The sequence below is a fragment of the Rhipicephalus microplus genome, chromosome 4 (assembly GCF_043290135.1).
Source record: "Rhipicephalus microplus isolate Deutch F79 chromosome 4, USDA_Rmic, whole genome shotgun sequence".
Taxonomy (NCBI): domain Eukaryota; kingdom Metazoa; phylum Arthropoda; class Arachnida; order Ixodida; family Ixodidae; genus Rhipicephalus; species Rhipicephalus microplus.
This window is the reverse complement of record NC_134703.1, coordinates 78,861,940-78,881,504: the sequence shown is the minus strand read 5'-3', so window position 1 is coordinate 78,881,504 and position 19,565 is coordinate 78,861,940. Positions and strand designations below refer to the sequence as shown.

General features: G+C 44.8%; 1 protein-coding gene across 1 annotated transcript in view; it reads right to left on the bottom strand.

Annotated features, from left to right (window-relative positions):
• igl (IQ calmodulin-binding domain containing protein igloo) overlaps positions 1 to 19,565 on the bottom strand; it is a 241,135-nt gene that overhangs the window by 37,024 nt on the left and 184,546 nt on the right. Inside the window, exon 2 of the mRNA XM_037423174.2 lies at positions 2,121 to 2,344. Coding sequence (XP_037279071.2) covers positions 2,121 to 2,344 — 224 coding nt within the window. The remainder of the gene's footprint in view (positions 1 to 2,120; positions 2,345 to 19,565) is intronic.

Below are 19,565 nucleotides of genomic sequence, written 5' to 3'. Positions count from 1 at the left end.
TATATATATATATATATATATATATATATATATATATATATATATATATATATATATATGTATGTGTGTAACTGTGATGCGGAACTATGTATTTACTCACAGAAGCCAAGAAGTACATGCACAATGAATTTATATAATGAATTGACTGTTAACACCACTTCACCAGTTAGCTTTTTATGATTGTCTGTCGAGATAGCACTTGTGCCAAAGCTCGCCACGTTACCTTTATGAACAAACTTTGTATTGTGGGAGACAAAGAGCACACAGGACAGAGCACTGTCCTATTATCTGCGCTGAACTGTCCTGATTTTCGTGAACCAACTAGCCCTACTAAGAACTTTTGTGAAAAGTTGGCAGCGTCCACTCAAACGACGTAGCCTCACCGCCCCCCCCCCCCCTCCCGCCCGTGTGAGCCCCCTCATGCTCGTTTGCCAGACGAAAAACTTGTAGAGAGTTTCCTCCCTAGTTGAGGAATCGTCGGCAGCAGTCGTCGGACGTGGGGCGATATTATCGCATGCACCTTCGTACAGTGTACATGACCGGCTCATTTTATCTTCCCTTCATGCGCGTTCGTCCTCAGCCCATGTTCCCTTTAACTCGCGCATTGAACATCTGATGCGTAGTGCGATATTATTGATTGGGTCTTTACACGGAACACGGCAGTGATTTCAATGGCGAAATATCGCTTAGACTGCCACCCTAATTGTAACTACAATAAAAATAGGCTCATGAACTACACCAAAGTTTACGCATAAATGATATTGAGAAAGTCTCTGTATAGGTTGCTTTATTTGAACGCGTAGTTATTATGGGCATAATAACAAGATTCGAAAAGCAGTTCCCGAAATGTATTGCAGCATTACAAAAGCCAACAGAATCGGCTAAATGTTAGAACAAGGCGCTGTAAAAAAAGGTCGTTAGTGCATCGCATCATGGGAGTCCTTCACAATTCATTATACATTTCCTAATATCTTTTCGAATGAATCATCGGGATATGGCTCGTTTGTGGCCCAGAAATATTCCGTGGTAATCTCCATTGCGAGTGCCTAATGAAGCTTTCGTGAGCTACATACTTCACAGAAAAAAGGAAAACCCTATTCTTGTTCATTGAAAAAGGCTCGGCATAACGACGCTAATTAGTGCGGCAGCGGCCACACTTTCATGTTTCCTTAGCAAAAAAAAAATGATCGCAAACGTTATTATTATTATTGTATTGCTCAGTAATTGCTTGCCAAGACTAACGTGCCTTCTAGTATTTCAGCACGTGCCCTTGTTCAGTCCTAGTTTTTTTTTCCTTTTAAAGGCTTCGTCTAGGCATAGTACTGCGTGATAGCGTAAAAACACATACAAATTTACGCCACATAGCAAGTACAGCAAAAAAAAATCAAGAAAACTACACAAGCTTGAAACAGACAAACAAAAAACAAAGATGTAAACGCGTGGGACTGAGCCGAGTGCGCCACCCAGTCACGTTCCACTGGACAAAAACAAAGGTATTTTCATTTCTTCCTAAAGACGCATTCAAGGAAATAATATGAACGAATGGAATGAGAAACAAGCGAAAGAAACATTTGAAATAATGAACCATAAAGGAATAAGGAAATTATGTTCAGACAGACAGACAGACAGACAGACAGACAGACAGACAGACAGACAGACAGACAGACAGACAGACAGACAGACAGACAGACAGATAGATAGATAGATAGATAGATAGATAGATAGATAGATAGATAGACAGATAGACAGACAGACAGACAGACAGACAGACAGACAGACAGACAGACAGACAGACAGACAGACAGACAGACAGACAGACAGACAGACAGACAGATAGATAGATAGACAGACAGACAGATAGATAGATAGATAGATAGATAGATAGATAGATAGATAGATAGATAGATAGATAGATAGATAGATAGATAGATAGATAGATAGATAGATAGATAGATAGATAGATAGATAGATAGATAGATGTTGCCATGTGTGTTAGGGCATGTATAACACCGTAAGCAATTTCCCATCCCTGCTTTCCTCCACTGCCGGACAAACAGAGCAAGGCACGTCTGCGCTAATGAGGAGCGCGTGTGGAGTCCCATTATTGGAACAGCACTCACGTTTTCCTCTTCGGGCTCCTTCATGGCTGGGTCGGTGCGAGACGGAGAGAGGTTCGCCTCGCTCCCTCCTGCGCTGCTTCCTCCGAGGCGCACCTCCTTGCGCACCTTGTAGGCGCGGAAGGTGGCCTGTATCTTGGTGGCAGCTTCGGCAGCCGCCCGCTCCTCGGCGTCCTCGTCGGACCGCTGGTGGTTTGCTTGCTGCTCGCCCTCCGCCGACTCCTGATCTGCGTGGAGCAATTAGGAAGCCACAGTCGTGTGAGTTCCTATGCAAGTGAACATGATTTGGGATCGTCGTCATTAAGCCTCGTCATTGTGAGAGATAGAGAGAGAAGGAACGAGAATAAAAAAGGCATGAAGGTTGGCCAAATGAGCTTCCGGCTAGCTACACTGCACTGGCGATAAGGATGCGGGGATTAGAAAAACTAACTTGAGGCCCCATGCCTTCACCTAAGATGGCATGAGGACTAAAGACTTTTTTTTTCATTCTCAGTAGAAGTATTGATCTGCAACACCACCCTCTGAAAGCTTTATGCACCTAACGTGGCTTTACATTGCCTCCAACATAAAGTAGAGGGCTGCTCAGCTCGTTTTGCATGGCATCCGTGATCTGCCCACCTTGACAAAGCTATAAAACGGTGCGTCAACATCACTATTTCGTGCGTTTCTGTCATGTCACGACTTTTACTTTCTTTCTTTTTTTTCTTTCTTGCTGTCTTTTTCTCTTTTTTCTTTTTCATATTTTTGTTTTCTCATTTCTTTCTTTCTCTCTTTTTTATTTCTTTGTTTAGTTTATTTAGTTCAGGCCCCGTCACACATACTCGTTTGCCTGCGGATTTTTTTTTCATTTTTAGTGCTCCAGTGGTTAGAGGCCTTTCCTATTTCTGTGACACGTATTTCAGCTAGGAATAAATGCAGCTAAAGTTTATTCACTCCAGCTAGGAACTGCAAGCGCTCTCTGGAGAATGACCTTGACCTGAAAAATCTCCGCTGTTAGAAACTCAGAAGGGATCACGTAGGGATGTCTACGGGCCTAAATTTATTTATAGTCAAAGAAGCGTATTGCAAACGCTGAAAGTTCTCACGTACGAAGGGTGTTTTACCCAGGGGGGCCTCTGATCCTATGCGCTTCCCGCTTGCTATGTTTAGGTAATAGAGTGGCGCGTTCGTCTTCCCTACGCTGCCTGCAACGATGCACTGCGGAAAATTCGATGCTCGTGCCAGTTTTTTGTATTTCAAAGAATGTTTTTATCATCATCATCATCATCATCATCATCATCATCATCATCATCATCATCATCATCATCATCAGCCGGACTACGTCCACTGCAGGACAAAGTCCTCTCCCATGTTCCGCCAGTTAACCCGGTCCTGCGCTTGCTGCTGCCAATTTATACCCGCAAACTTCTTAATCTCATCTGCCCACCTAACCTTCTTTCTCCCCCTAACCCACTTTCCTTCTCTGGGAATCCAATCAGTTACCCTTAATGACCAGCGGTTATCCTGTCTACGCGCTACATGACCAGCCCATGTCCATTTCCTCTTCTTTATTTCAACTATGATATCCTTAACCCCCGTTTGTCCTCTAATCCACTCTGCTCTCTTCTTGTCTCTTATGGTTACACCTACCATTTTTCTTTCCATTGCTCGCTGCGTCGTCCTCAATTTAAGCTGAACCCTCTTTGTAAGTCTCCAGGTTTCTGCTCCGTAGCTAAGTACCGGCAAGATACAGCTGTTATATACCTTCCTTTTGAGGGATAGTGGGAATCTACCTCTCATAATTTGAGAGTGCTTGCCGAATGTGCTCCACACCATTCTTATTATTCTAGTTACTTCAATCTCGTGGTTAGGCTCTGCGGTTATTACCTGCCCTAAGTAGACATAGTCTTTTACAACTTCAAGTGCACTATTACCTATCTCGAAGCGCTGTTCCTTTCCGAGGTTGTTGCACATTACTTTCGTTTTCTGCAGATTAATTTTAAGACCAACCTTTCTGCTCTCCTTGTCTAACTCCGTAATCATGAGTTGCGATTCGTCCCCTGAGTTACTCAGCAATGCAATGTCATCGGCGAAGCACAGGTTACTAAGGTACTCTCCATAACTCTTATCCCTAACTGTTCCTACTCTAGGCTTCTGAAAACCTCCTGCAAGCACGCGGTAAATAGCAGTGGGGAGATTGTGCCCCCCTGCCTTACACCCATCTTGATTGGTATTCTGTTGCTTTCTTTATGAAGCAACGTTTTTATATGCGCTTTTAATCGGACGCTAATCTTTTTCTTCTTTTCTTTGCAAGAAAAACAACGTGCATCCGCAATCCCAGCAGCTATCACCCCTTCTTTTAGGCACGTTGTCATGCTTCAAACATGTCACAGTCAATACATGCATAGGAGCCGCTTCATTCATCCAGAGAAAAGGCGTATATATATATATATATATATATATATATATATATATATATATATATATATATATATATATATATATATATATATATATATATATATATATATATATATATATATATATATATATATATATATATATATATATATATATATATATATATATATATATATATATATATATATAGCGGGAGTACACCGTGACCACCATGACATTCACTAAACCACACCCGATCCAGCCTCGGGCACAAAGGCGGGCCAAATCTGTCGTGCTGGTCAATAAAGGACGTCCCGCACTCTTCGATCCTGCTTTATGCGCTTTGTTTACTTGTGGGGGAGGAGGAGGCGAGTTGATAGTTATCTGGGAGAGAACAGAAAGGAGTCACCGGCCCACACATTAAACGACGTCGCGTCGTTCGTCACGTTGCCTTCTCCTTCCTCTCCTAGGAGTGTCGTTGTTCTCGCGCACTCACAAGGAGCACAGTGTTCTGTACACTCCGCCTTCGCCTCCTCTACCGGCGCTTGTGCCTCTGCATTATGAAGAGCTTGCGCCGTAAGTCCCAGGTTCCACGCCCTCAATCACGGTGGCATTGAGTTGTTGACCCTGGCCTGTGCTCACCTTGAATGGAGGCAACCGCCCAGTTCCCTTTTTACGGCCTTCACCTCAAGGGGGCGGTATATGATAGACGTTCAGCCAACAATGGCCGCGTAAATCAAAAGGGCTCGCGACAACGAACACGACTGCATCTTTAGGCGCAACCTTCAAGTCTCACCTTAGCTTCTAGTAGAGCAACAGAAGAAGGAACAACTGAAAACCCTATTGCTGGATTCCTCTTTAATACTCGGAATTCGATGAACGTGAGCAGGATCAATGGAAGCGGACGTGTTTTTACGAAGCTTTGAAAGGTTTTCTTCCTAGAGTTCGCGAATAGATTTAACTGCCTGCATGGAGACAAACCTCGTGAAAGTGAGCGCGGCAAAAAAGTTTTTTGTCCATTTTTCGTTTCGCTCAACTTCCACGTTTGCAACGTTAGCAAATAACAGCAAGCAATCGCATCCCTAAATGCCTTTCCTCCAAGTGGGTCTCTTTCTAAAATGCGAATTTCTCAAGAAGTCTTTTTTTGTTTTTTCTTGAGGGTATCTGACAACACACGCTCTGTCAGGAAATTGAGGAATACTTGTCTGTACCAATTTTATGGATATCTTCGCGGCATAACTGAAAGGTACGGTGTATAACTCTGTCTCGATTTTTCCTGAGTGAGTGTTAGTGCTTAACATGGGACAGGTGTGCAACATTAGGGGCAGTGATAAAAAAAAAACTTTCTACGATGGGTTGTTTAGCTAAGCAGTTGACATCTCGAGATGAGGACTTCTTCCTCAGGATACGCACGGTGTCACTATCGTCGGATGCCACAAAGTTTAAAATAAACAGAAAGTGGCATGTAGTTTTGTACATAAATAACGAAGCGAGTTCTGAAACATAGAGTCCTTGCCTTAGGGTAGGCAGAATACTGCGCACCAACATCATGTGCTTTTCGAGTGCTTTGTGTTCTTTCCACGAAAGTCCCCTCCCCCTAGAAAGATAGACCTGTGAATGTTTGATAGCAGGTCTATTTTCGTCGTTTGCAATGTCCCTTCTTACAGGTTGCCGTAGAATTTTGCTAGACAGCCTGACAGTAACAGGTAACGAAGCTCTTAAAGTTCCGACAAAAAAAACACATTATTTTCCTAAAGAATTGCGCTGTATTGCTTTCAGCACTGATTGTCGGTGAGCGCCGCTAACGAAACAACAAACAGTGGGTGATACAAAGCAATGCTTTAACCATATTGTAAATGGCTACTGACCTGGAACATACGTGCCATGAGTGCACAATAGAAAAGACTGAATGGTAGAAATAGCGGGATTTCGCTTGCCTCATAATCATATCGTGCTTTTGGTACGCAAAAACGTTCATTTTATAACCTGAGAAGCTGTCTAAGTCGACAGTAAAGACTTTATTGGGCATAAGCCCATACAGGACGCTACCGTTATCATGGACAGCTATGTACCACAAAAATTAGGCAAATCCTACTGCTCACAGCTGATCCACTAAAAATTAAGCAGAAAACAGAAGGGCTAGCAAGCACGAAATAACATTTCTAGACAGACGTTACCCGTAATTGAGCAAAACTTTCATTAAAAAAAAACCGCCAGGCCTGCGCGGAACGCGCAGTACGGTCACAGCAAAAGCTGGCAGAGAGGTCTTTCAGAGCCTTTTGTAAATACTACTTAGAAAATTTCTACAGGCACACTGGCTGGGTACACACTATGCCATGAATAATCGTAATTTCTGTGTAGTAAGCTGGCATTCACTGTGTTATCCTTCGTTATTATTCTCAGAAGCGTGGTGCCCGCTACAGACTTGCAAGAAATTTTACGCAAATTTTGTTATGCAGTGGTTGATGACGATGAAAAATTAGGCCTGAAACGGGCATGCGCCCCATCTAATAGGGGATCAACGACAAGCTTCTCTAATGCGTTGGGGCATCGCACGATCCACTCGTTACGCAATTCACATTCTGTGGCGCCTGGTTGTTGCTGTTCTCTAAAGCTTTATTAATAATATTAACGCGTTTTTTTCCCGACTTAAAGTTTGCCTGAGGCTAATTTGCGAACGAGTTTTAGCAGTGGCGTCGCTGAGTGGTACAATAGTGGGCTGGCTCGGAGGGGACCCGGGTTCGAACTCCGCTGTGTCCTTGGTGGTTTTTTTTTATTTACTGAGTTTTTTTTCTTACTTAGAGCGATAGCGGTTACGAACACAGGCGGCGGTGGAAAACTACGGCACAGCACGTGACCCGTGTTGTGATCTCGCAACAGCTTTCGCTGTAAAACTGTAGGAGTTAACCAGTGATAAACACCTTGGCCGCATGTTTCAGCTTAATTGAACCATGCGCGTGAAGTGCTTCAGCGGCATGTGTAAGGAGAGAATATTAGAGGACAAAAAAGGCAATGATGGCTGCAAGAATAGCTCGAAGTGACGGAAGCTCTACGACAGCGACGACTGAGCGTTAAAACCTCCTGCGGGAGGAGCGAATACTCGGTGTCAGCGTGAGTTTTTGTCTCTTGAGTTTGGTTTATGTTCCGTGAGCGTCAATGGTTTAAATCGAACGTCTCTGCGCTTAGAACCAACGTAGAAACAACGTAGCAAAACCTTGCGCAGTAACGGATGATAAGCATACGCGGATGGGGCTGGTTATTGTGCACCGGGAAGAAGGATAAACAGGTGAGAACTCATGGGGAAACGGCAGCAGTAATTGTGGGTACGTTTGAAGGTGCGCGTCTTGTCATGGTGCGGTTGTAGTTTTAAGAAACCTTGCGACAAGCAAGTTTGTGCCCCCAAAATATGCGAGTTAGAGGTGCAGGGTGATCGCTGCTGTACATCGGTGTTTGATTGACTACTTTCTAAGCACTGCGTGTACCAAGTACGCGCGACAGTACTGTCATCGTAGTTTTTTTTTCTTGATTGCAGGATCACGCACGAAAATTGCTCGATTCTACAGTGGGAGAAGCTAAGAAGCGTTTCTGCAGAACCTTGAAAATAATGAATTAGTCACTATTTGATTGACGTTGCGCAGCGTTACAAAGGAGACGAAAGAATAGACGGGAAGAACGCCATTCTTTGCGCTCTTTCGGTCGCTTCTTTCCTCTTTTTTGTAACGCTACACCACGTCCTTCAAGTAGTTATGCACAATCCAGCCCAACATCGCATGTTGCTAAGGTATTCCTTCCCGGAGAGTTCAGTTATTAAAGAAGAAAGATAAGCTGATGGCGAACGCCTCTGCAGCGAACACGACAAAACACTTGCTGAGTCAGTCTTGTCCGCCGTCACCCTCACAAAGAGAGAGCGAGAGAGACAGAGAGAGACAAAGAGAGACAGTGCGCTTGTGTTTCCGGAAATTTCGTTATCCAGACCTATTGCGTGCAACCAAAATAATTTTTTTACGCATCTTTCTGCTTGACTGATTGTGTCGGTGTCATCTGACGAACCACGGACGCTGTCCAGGAACAACAGCGTGCGTGACACACTGCCTTAATTAGTCCGCGACACCCCCTCTCTCACCTCTCAACAAAGTCGAGGTATTTTCTATTATCAGGCCTGCGACAAACACGTACAAGGAAAATGCGTGCAGAACACTGCATTGAACTTTCTCTAGGGCATCAGTTCACTTATTTTTTTCGAGCTCTTATGCGGATAACTCTCTACCGTGTCCTCGGTTAGAATAATCAGAGCGAGAAAAATAAAGCACATAAAAACGCAGGGCCGAGTATTAAGTCTCGTTCCATGCACTTCAATTACCAGGCTGTCTCCAGACGCTCTCACCACGTAATTAATGACGGACAGCTGGCCAGCAACCCTGGATTCTCGCACGACCGCAACGAGAGAGTCGTGTTTTTGCGTAGGTTAGTGACTGAACCTTGAGACATTTTTTTTGTGTGTGCGTGGTTCACGGGATGAACCTTCGCAAGCCTGTCTTCATTTTTTGCATTTACTTTGAACCACTTCGACGTTAAGCGAGAACAGCGACCCACTTTTTTCTGTTTTCGTGTTATACCACCCCATCTAAATGTGGCTGCTGCCTTGCTTAAAGCGCACCCTAATAATGGGGAACTATGTAGATAATTTTAGCACCTTCCGATGCGATTACGTGTTCAACGTGAACATTTAGAGCTTGTTGAAAAACGTACGCGACTGCTAGCGATCACGGTGGAATATTCAATGATAAGTTGCACTGATGTGCATCAGCGCCAGCTCTGTGCCAGCGAGAGAAAATACGACGACGCTCGTGTGTCGCGCTCTGGGCCTCTTTTATGGGCTGCGGATGTCTTGCTTGCTTTCGTGCCCCTCTTGTCAGGCGCCATGCCTGAACTCTTCAGAAGAACACGCCTGTTACATTCGGTGGAGTTGATGGACGTGTACATTGCCACAAGGTATAAAAGCTGACGCCCTTGACCACTTGTCAGATTATCGACGGCCGACGCTCTCTTCGCCGTTATTGTCTACTGTGTGTACTGTTGTTGAGCTGACACTTCGTTTTTAGCAAACAGATTCACCAAAATAGAAAAGTTGGGTCTCTAAAGCATCGACTCCTTCCTTCGTTAACATCACGACCCCGTGACAACAAAGTGCTTGTTCAAAGGTATTGTTGAAGGCAACCTGGGAAGTTCTTACCTGCGCGTATTAACTGTGCGAAGATGCTGTGCTCTCTCGTAGCACTTCACACCGGGAGAGAAGTGTGCAGGGCTCCTCGAAAAGTGCTGAAGCGAGCACTTGCGACAGTTGCCGTAGGACTTCAATTGCAGTTGTCTTCAGAGGGAGCACTTTATTAGCTCCATTTCTTCACTTGCTGTTAGTACGCCTCCCCACAAATGACCTTCAGGAGGTTTATTTGACACAGTGACAGTTTCAGTATGGTGCATCTAGTTCTATTCAAGGTAATATATTTCTCTTCTGAATAGCGAACCAGATGGCAATATCTGGTTAACCTCCCGAGCTTCCTTTCTCTCTCTCTCTCTCTACACACACACACACACACACACACACACACACACACACACACACACACACACACACACACACACACACACACACACACACACACACACACACACACGCGCGCGCGCACACACACACACACACACACACACACTTTGTTCCCATTCTATGTTTACCTCTTTGGTTACTTATCATCGTGTCCCTATTTAAAAGGCTTATACTTTTTATTGTGCACGTGACACCAGTCTTACTAAATAGCTGTCGTACTCATCATAGTCATAATTTCGTAAGAGTTGTTTTTTTTTCAATGCCAGCCACGTGCACGTTAAAGAGATCTATTGGTGCACGCTAGAGAACTTAATCAACAAAAGCTGTTTTCATGATCAATTTCATTGCGCTCAGCACGTACTCAGTACCGAGTCTTGAAGCTTATCAGGCAGATGCTCAATTAAGTACGTCACCAGATAACATGAATACAGCCTTTGTGCAAAAATATAAAATTGAGTGATGTATCGAAATAAAAGCCTCCGCTAGCTGGTGGTAAAAGTGGCGGCAAAATAGCCATTTCTCTGGTTGTTTATTGTGTGTCATAGGCCTACATCACTACCGCGCCCATATATTCAAGCGAGCTATTATAGCAGGTATAGCGGGTTGAAGAAAAGAGGCAAGTTTCATCTCTGTAAGGACTCAGATAAAAAAAAGGAAGAAAGAATAATCTCGTGCATGCGATATGGTAATGCACCATGTGATCAAATCCATTGTACGCGCGAAGAGTGGTGTTCGTCTAATCGACCGCTCCATCATTCATGCGGTATATGCATACTTCCATTTGTGCTTGTGCAATGCCAGTTCTGCAAATATTCTGTCGGCGAAACCGTAAGCGGTATTTTTGTTTTTCAAAACGGGTGTTTTTTATAGCGATTTTCGAGCTTCTGTCCATTCTTAAAATCAAAATGACACCTATATTTGAGCCCTCTATCGATCGCAATGCGAATGTCAAGGCTGCACCCATTAACCTTTTGTCGCTCCTGCTGGCGACGGGCAAGACACGTGACGAGGTGGACACTGTGTTGCCTATGATGGAGTGTTGCTGCTACCTGTATTGCACACTTTGCTTTGTGTGCAGCTCGCAGACATGTGCGTCACGGTGGCGACGAAACGCGCGTTTTTTGAGACGTTTTATTGACCGGTGCATTGACTCAGCAAACACCGGTCTCTACTTGTACTGTGCTTTGCCGTTAGCGGCCACTGGACCTATCGATCGCTGTAGAAAAACATCGCTCTTTCGTGATTCACAAAATCGACTTCCGTTGTTCAGAAACGAGCTTATATTTTTGATAGATCGATAATATACACAACGTCCCAAAGTAAAAGCGCTTCTGAAAGTCGCTTCGCCTCCCCCCCCCCTTTTTTTTTTACTGTAGTTGACCTCTTTCACTGTTAATTTTTATACACGCTAGCTTACAACCAGTTCATGCCCTGTTTTAGTCACCGAGATGAAGTAGCTGCTGCACAACACTAAAAGGGGACTGCAAAGAGCCGTCAAGACAGAACCAAAAAACCAACATTCGTGACACAGTGATTCAGTGCACTTAAATAACCGAACACGGGTGCAGATAGATACACTATTCACCACGCCAGCTGAGTGGCTGGATACCTGAGCAAACATTAAAAAAAAGTCTTAACTCGAACACCGTCGAGAATGAGACGGTAGGCTGTCTTCTTGTCGGAACCTGCCACTGCCATTTCTATTTACCAATACCGCAGTGATGTTTTTGTATATTTTTGTTGAAGTCGGCAGTACCGGCTTGATGCTTGACGTCATTTCCAGTGTGCCATGGACTGCTTTTCCCGGCTTTGTTTTTCTGTCTTTTGTTTCCCATTTTCAGGACATTTTCATGCGTGCGCAATATTCCCGGCTTTTATCGCGAAGAGGGTGACAAATTCAGTAGGCTCAGGAGCTTACCTTCTTTTTGCACGTTTTTTTTCCCTTTCTGTCTCTCCTTCGCTTTGACGCCTGGCATTCCTTATTGCCTGTTTCGCCACGTTTCTTCAGAGAACACGCATGGGCGGCTGTGTCACGTCTCAGATACCGACGCTTCCGATTGCGTCAACGAATCGAGCTTTTGTTGTTGTTTTTCTTTTTTCGTCCATATGTTCGCGCCACAACTCGATTTGCACTTATCTACCACAGCTTGGGTGCTTGTGTTCGTCTCTCCGCATCGACACTCTCGCGAGACGTTGGGGCGGGTGTCTCGGAGATTAGAAAAAGGCTCGAGAGGGAGTCGATAAAAAGCGATGCATTAGGAAGAGAGATCTAGAGACAGAGGCAAAGAGATAAAGAAGAACGAACTGCTAGCGTGACTAGAACGCCTATACCAATGGAGATTGCGGTGCAAAAAAAGCGTGTTTCATTCACGCCATTTCGAGATCCTGGTTAGGGCTATCAGAAATACCAGGAAAAAAAAACTGAAGTCAAAATGTTCAAAGGAAATCTTGAAAAACGAATCCGAAAATTGCTCAAGCTGTCAGTCTAAAAACAAAAAAAAAACAAAAAAGAGAGGGAGGGAAAGAAAACGAGCGTATAAGCAATTCAATCGATTTTGCCGATGGTTTCGTAAAAATCGAGCCGTACGTGATGCGAAACGCGCCGAGTGTGCGCATGTTCACGTTGAACCTTAACTACCGCGTCGTGTGGCGTTTAGTTCGCATGCCAGCAGCCAACGTAAAACGTGAAGCGCATGATATCAGGCTAGCGCAGCGGCACAGTTCGACAAATCGGCCTTGCAGCGGTTGTTTGGATTGAGATGTGGGGTTTAATGTCCCAACCACCATATAATCACGAGAAACGCCGTAGTGGAGGAGTCCGGAAATATGGACCACCTGGGGTTCTTTAATCTGCACCCAAATCTGAGCACATGGGCCTATAACATTGCCGCCTTCATCGGAAATGCAGCCAGCCGCCGCAGCCGGGATTCGATCCCACGACCTGCGGGTCAGCAGCCGAGTATCTTAGCCACTAGACCACCACGGCGGGGCATTGCAGTGGTTCTGGTCTGTATAATACCTCATATTTCCCCCCCTTCTTTATACACATGATTTACAGGAGACATATGGTAACGACAAACTTTGGAGCTGGTGGGTAGAGACAGCGCGACTTTCTAGATGGCAGTTTCGGCTACACCTGCAAGGTCTGCGACCACTTGTGATTAGATAACAATTTGATCTTCACCTCCGGCATCAGAAACGAGCAATCCCGCGTCAACGCCATACAGCGGGAGTTTGCCGCCACCAGCCAAGAAGGTCACAGTGAGTACACAGTGCACTCTACTTGCAAAGACTGTTTTGTGGCGGCCAACTTCCCCGCTATGAGCGTCAGTTCGTCAACTCATCATTTACCTCCGGAGCTTCGCCAACTCATCACCATTCAATTCGTAGATATTGGAAGGTTTTTTATTCTTCTTATTCAATCTGCCATGCACCGAAGGGTATTCTGGGTAACCTTTTTGTTTGCTGCCTTTCTGTTGCCTTCCTTTCTTCTCTTTTTTATAACATGTGAGAAGAAAGTACTAAACTTTGTAGCTAATAAATAAATAAGAGTGAAATTTCTCGTTAAGTAGAACGAAATTTGATGGCATTTGATGCACTCAAGCCGCATGTATCCTTGTCTATCACTCGATCTAAACAAACAATGCAGACTTGCATATACGTTGGTAGAATGTTTCGAAGCGGCACAATACGGGGTGCTGGGACTTTTGTGTGACACCTTCATCGCGTTTAATGTTATTTCCCTTTTCCTAGTTTCTGCTAGCTCTTGCTTTCTCGTCGGAAAGAATCAGTATTCTGAAAAAAATAATTACTATGTTTGGTCAACCTCCAGGCTGACTTGTAGTACTTCTCGCTCATTTTATTCAATTCTTTCTATTCATGCACAACAGGACCAAAGGACAGATTAATGCTATCTACCGGAGCTCTCAAGTGTAGTTTTCACATTAGGAAACGTAGATATTCTAATGACTCCAGTTTTTAGAGGCGAAACTTGTTAATGTTGAGGCTTGTCTGTTGGTGGCATTGCCGTTGTTCGCCGTTGCCACAATTAGGATGATGCTGATGACGATGAAGATGGTGACGTTGATGACCACGGACAACAGCTGACGTGTACAGTATATGGCTTCTCCATATTCTCTACGTCACATTTCGTATGACTGGAAAAAACCAAGAATCACCAGGGGAACGTGCATAGACCTCTTCATTGTCAACTTCGGGTGTGATTCGATGCTACAAAGCAGTAATAATGAAGAAAAAATGAAGTTCACAACTCAACGCAGCGTATAATTTGTGACCAATAAACATTCCATATAGCTGTACACGGCTTGTCACTCATTGACATGCGTGATTGGTCAATTTCACGGGTGATTTACGGTAACGCCAAATGACCCCACTTTCTTGACGACTCATAATGATTCACTTCGTGGATATGCCTTGTTTTTATTTCTCAAGTGTAGGTTCAGTGTTACGTGTGTGTATTTGTTTGTTTGTCGTCTATCATATGTACAGATCAAATGCCGCAGTTGTAAACAAATTTTCCAGTCGAACTTTGCCCACAATCTGCCAGAGCCAACTCGGCACTGAGAAAAAGAAAAAAACATCTTAATGTCAAATCTGGCAAAGTTAATCGCAAAATATTAGAAAGCAGGTTCTTCAAAAAATGTCCAATGAAACTCGGCCACCTAAAAGTAAGCTAAACTGTAAAGCACAAACTATATCCCGTCCGTACGCTCTAACTTTTTGTTTTAGTCGATTTAAGGCGCTAACCTGTTTTAGTCGATTAGAGGCGCTAGATGAGATGTGAGCCGTTTCTTTTAATTACCGCGAGAAAACATTGGTGTTCGCGTTGTTATTTCTCTTTTTGCTCCCTATTTCCTTTATTCCTCGTCACACATATCAATACGCCTCATTAAACTTCGCGGCTCGGTCTATCTAGCCACCACCGCTCTTATAACGTGACAAGGGCTCCCGCGCCGAAGCTCGTAAATCGGTCAACAATAGCGATGTGATAGCGAGTGCTCGGAGGGTCTTTTTAATCAACGCCGAGCCCGTATACGCGTATAGAGAGACCAACCAAGCACCGCGTGGGGGCATCGAAGCTCGTATGCGCGTACCCCCGGGGGCACGGCTCACGAGCGCGTCCCGAGGATGGCGACGTTATCTTGTGCGGCAGTGCCAATTACGTCAAAGGCTCGTCGCGCCCTTGTCTGGAGCGTCACTCCTATATGGAGTAGAGAATGAGACAGGAGGGGCCGTTAAGTAGCTGCCGCGTGTGATAACACATGGACGAGCGCACCCGTTTTCTCTTGCTAAGAATGACAGGTATAAACGACGGCGCGTGGCCCTCGTCTCATCGCAAGCACCCACCACGCGTCTGTCTCTCTCCTTCTCCCACTTGTCGTCGCCGCCCGTATCTTCCGCAGAGGGTGAGGAGGAAGCAAGAAGAATAACAGAGAGTGAGCGAGAGTGGGTAAATGGGGATGGGATAGATAGACCGGAAGAGCAATCTACGTGCGAATACTTTCAATCCTATATACCCCGAGTGGTCACGACGCGGTCAGATCGATGGGTCCTTGTCGGCCCGTAGCCTAAAGGCTTTGACCCAGATACGGGCCGGTCGACCCGCACGAGGTTCCAACCTTGTAACCGTTTTGTGTGTTGCTGCCTCTGCGAAAGCCTTTGGTTTTGGCGTCGGGGAGCCATATAGTCGGAGGGAGAAGAAATGAATGGCGGGACGTAAAAAAACAAAGAGAAATATACAGGAAGGCATTTATGGTAAGTGAGTGTGCCCCACGCGCGGGTCCCCTGCGGGAACTGGGACCCGCACTTGCGGGACCTCCTGAGTGTGCGTGATCTGCCGCACAGGGCGTCGGCACTACTTTTATGTGAACTCCTCCCGTGATTTGTTTCTGGATTTATTTATTCTTTACCTCGTCTAGTTCGTAGCTATCCGCTGCGCGCAGTAGTGTTTTGATTTTGTTTCTGGCTTAAGCGGCACTGTTAAAGAGCTTGTTATTGTTCCAGCTTTTTTTTTTAATCCCCTAACTGGATCAAGCAGGTACGTCGAAAATTTTGTTAACGAGGCCCTGGAGGTAGCACCGACAATGGCCGAAATGATAGTGCCTGGCTCGAAGCTCTTTTTTTTTTGCATAACCCTGCGTTATTACGATACAAAGCACTGGAAATTACACCAGCGGGCAATTCTCTTTCTATCTCTCTCACTCTTTGGATGGGAACGGGGGAGGGGATGAGAGTATCGGTGTTGTGCGCCAATCGCGTGGCTGGGGCGACCGCTCTATTTTTAGGAAACGATCGACACCTTCTGTGTTTGGTTGTTATGCTCATCGAGTCTGCAGAAGACACGCTTCAGAGCTTGCAAACTCTAATATGAAAATAACCTAGTTTAAGCTTTGCCGGTAAACTCAATTTTACCGTTGTTGAGGTGTACATGAGAGAAGAAAAAAATAGATGAACAAAAGAAGGCGAGAATCGTTTGAAAATATGAAATTGCGACGAAGTGAGATGAAATGAGTACCATACAAAAAATTAAAATCTAGGAATAGCGAGAATGTTCAGCCAGGAGCCTATTATATAATGGCTCTGTAAGACCCATAAAAAAAGAGAAAACTGGCGAGTTTAGTTTTACTTGTGTGTCTATTGGTTAGATGCAAATTACGATAGAAACTTTAGGGAATGAAAAGGTTCACTTGTGAGTGGGTGCGTAACTTAGGTAGTTTACTTTGAGCCTCATATTCATACTGAAATATTGGCAGCACAAACTAGCGGGACACTATCCAACCAACTAGGCCGCTTTTCAACTCTTCTATATGCCTTATCAAACACACACAAAAATTATTTTAGATGTTGGCTTCCTGCGTCGGCGGCTTCCGCATAAAGAATGCGAAACATCATCGTTCGATGCTGTTTCGTATTCCTCATGCTTCGAGCATTTTCGCATCCATTGAAAATGTGGTTGCTGCAACCGGGAGTCGATTCCGCGACCTTCGGGTCGAAAATGGAGCCCCTTATCGATTTGGCTAGCGTGGTCGTTGAAATGACAGCAACTTGAAAACTGCCGTACTAGTAAACGCACGCAAAGCGATTCATCGTAGGATTAAATTGTTTCCTGTCAGATAGTAATCGTTCCCATTCAGCGCTGTTGTTCCATTTTGTTATCCCCATAAAAGTCTGAGCTTTGCCCATTGCTCAGCAACAACCATTTGTTCTGAACTCTTTCAAGTCGTATGTGGCTTGAAGCTAGTGATTGTGATAATCTTCACGAAATCGATGCTGACGAGGATACAGAACCACTCCGATCTTCCACTGAAACGTCTCTTTCCTTTTTTCCTTGCAGTAAACTTCCCTCGAATGTTTGGAATGGAAATAAAAACCGCGTTGTTGAATTCATTATTTAACATTTTCTTCTTTTATTAGCAGTCGCTGCCCCGCCGCGGTGGTCTACTGGCTACTCGGCTGCTGACCCGCAGGACGCGGGATGAAATCTCGGCTGCGCCGGCTGCATTTTTTTATGGAAGCAAAAATGCTGTACACACGTGTACAATGATTTGATTGATTGATTGATTTGTGGGGTTTAACGTCCCAAAACCAGCATATGATTATGAGAGACGCCGTAGTGGAGGGCTCCGGAAATTTTGACCACCTGGGGTTCTTTAACGTGCACCCAAATCTGAGTACACGGGCCTACAACATTTCCGCCTCCATCGGAAATGCAGCCGCCGCAGCCGGGAATCGAACCCGCGACCTGTGGGTCAGCAGCCGAGTACCTTAGCCACTAGACCACCGCGGCGGGGCTGTACAATGATTTGGGTGCACGTTAAAGAACCACAGGTGGTCGAAGTTTCCGGAGCCCTCCACTACGACGTCTCTCATAAACATATGGTGGCTTGAGAACGTTAAACCCCACAAATCAATTAATGACTAGCAGTCGGCAATTTAAGTGCTACTAGCAAATATATTGGCGCTCTCATCTGCTGCAATTAGCTGGCTTTTATGACATATTTAGCTTTCGAAAAGAAATTACAGGTGTATCGCCAACGCAGGTCAACACTACCACATTAATATTGCGCAAACTAAAAGAAAACTAGCCTCTGAATTTACACTTTTCTTCAGCCTTAGCTTTGTAACTTCAAACTCGCTTATCCGTGCAGATGATGTAGTTAGCCTTCCGGTTGTTCCACACAAGTTAACATCCCTGCCAATCCTAAACCTCCTGCTGTTCTTACTTGTGTAAGAATGATGGATAGAAATACAAAAAAAATCAAGGAGGTCAACCGGTTCGAACCTGGTTTGCTATCCCTAGCTGAGATGATGCTTTCGCACATACACGACAGCAATGTTGGCGCATCCAGAGATTTTCCAAAATCATGTGAAAATTTCACTCAAACGCAGCATTTTGGCACTTTATTGTTGGTTAGCGGCATTTCGAATGCCACGTTTTTAGGGTACAACAATGTTTTCTGTCTTTCATTTTTTTGCCATCGTAAAAAGCGCGACGGTAGAAGATGATCTCGTCAGAACGCAAGACATGCGCGAACGACAAATGTGACACGGAGCCAGATAGTTGATGCATCAGGTATAGAATAGCTCTGCTTCTGACCAGAAGGTCACGGCTTCGATCCCGATCTCGGTGGTCACATTTCAGTGGAGATGAAATGGTAGAGACCTGTGTACTGCGCTACGTCAGTGCTCGTTAGATAACACCACATGGTCGAAACTTCCACAGCCCTCCACTGCCGCGTCTCTCGTAAACATATCGTGGTTCCGGAGTGTAAAACCTCAGATAATATTATGAAGTGTAGCATAGCGTATAACGGGACAAACTACCATGCACAAAACTAAAGTACGTGCGCAACAGTCTCGGCAGAGAACAGCACTTGGCAAAAGGTGGCGAGACACTATAAAGAAATACGTCTACTTCTGACAGGTAGTAGCCGCGTAGCCTGACCATGAGAGCGAACTAACTAGTAGGATAAGGATGGGTTGGAGCACAATCGACAAGCATTTTCAAATCACGAATGGTAGATTGCCACTATCCCTCAATAGGAAGGTATATAACCGCTGCGTCTTACAGGTACTTACCTACGGGCAGAAACCTAGCAGCTTTCAAGGAGGGTTCAACCTATATTAAGGATGGCGCAGTAAGCCATTCAAAGAAAAACGACAGGTTTAAACTTAAGAAACAGAAACACAGAAGAGTTGGTCTGAGAACGAACGGAGGTTAAGGATATAATAGTTGAAATAGAGAAGAAATGGACATGGGTCGGGCATGTAGCGCGTAGGCAGGATAACCGCTAGTCCCTAAGAGTAACTAACTGGATTCCAAGGCAAGGCAAACGCGTAAGAGGAGACAGAAAATTAGATAAGGTTGCAAGTGTAATGGGGCAACGGAAAGCACACGACCGGGTTCATTGGCGAAACATGGGAGAGGGCATGCCCTTGCAGTG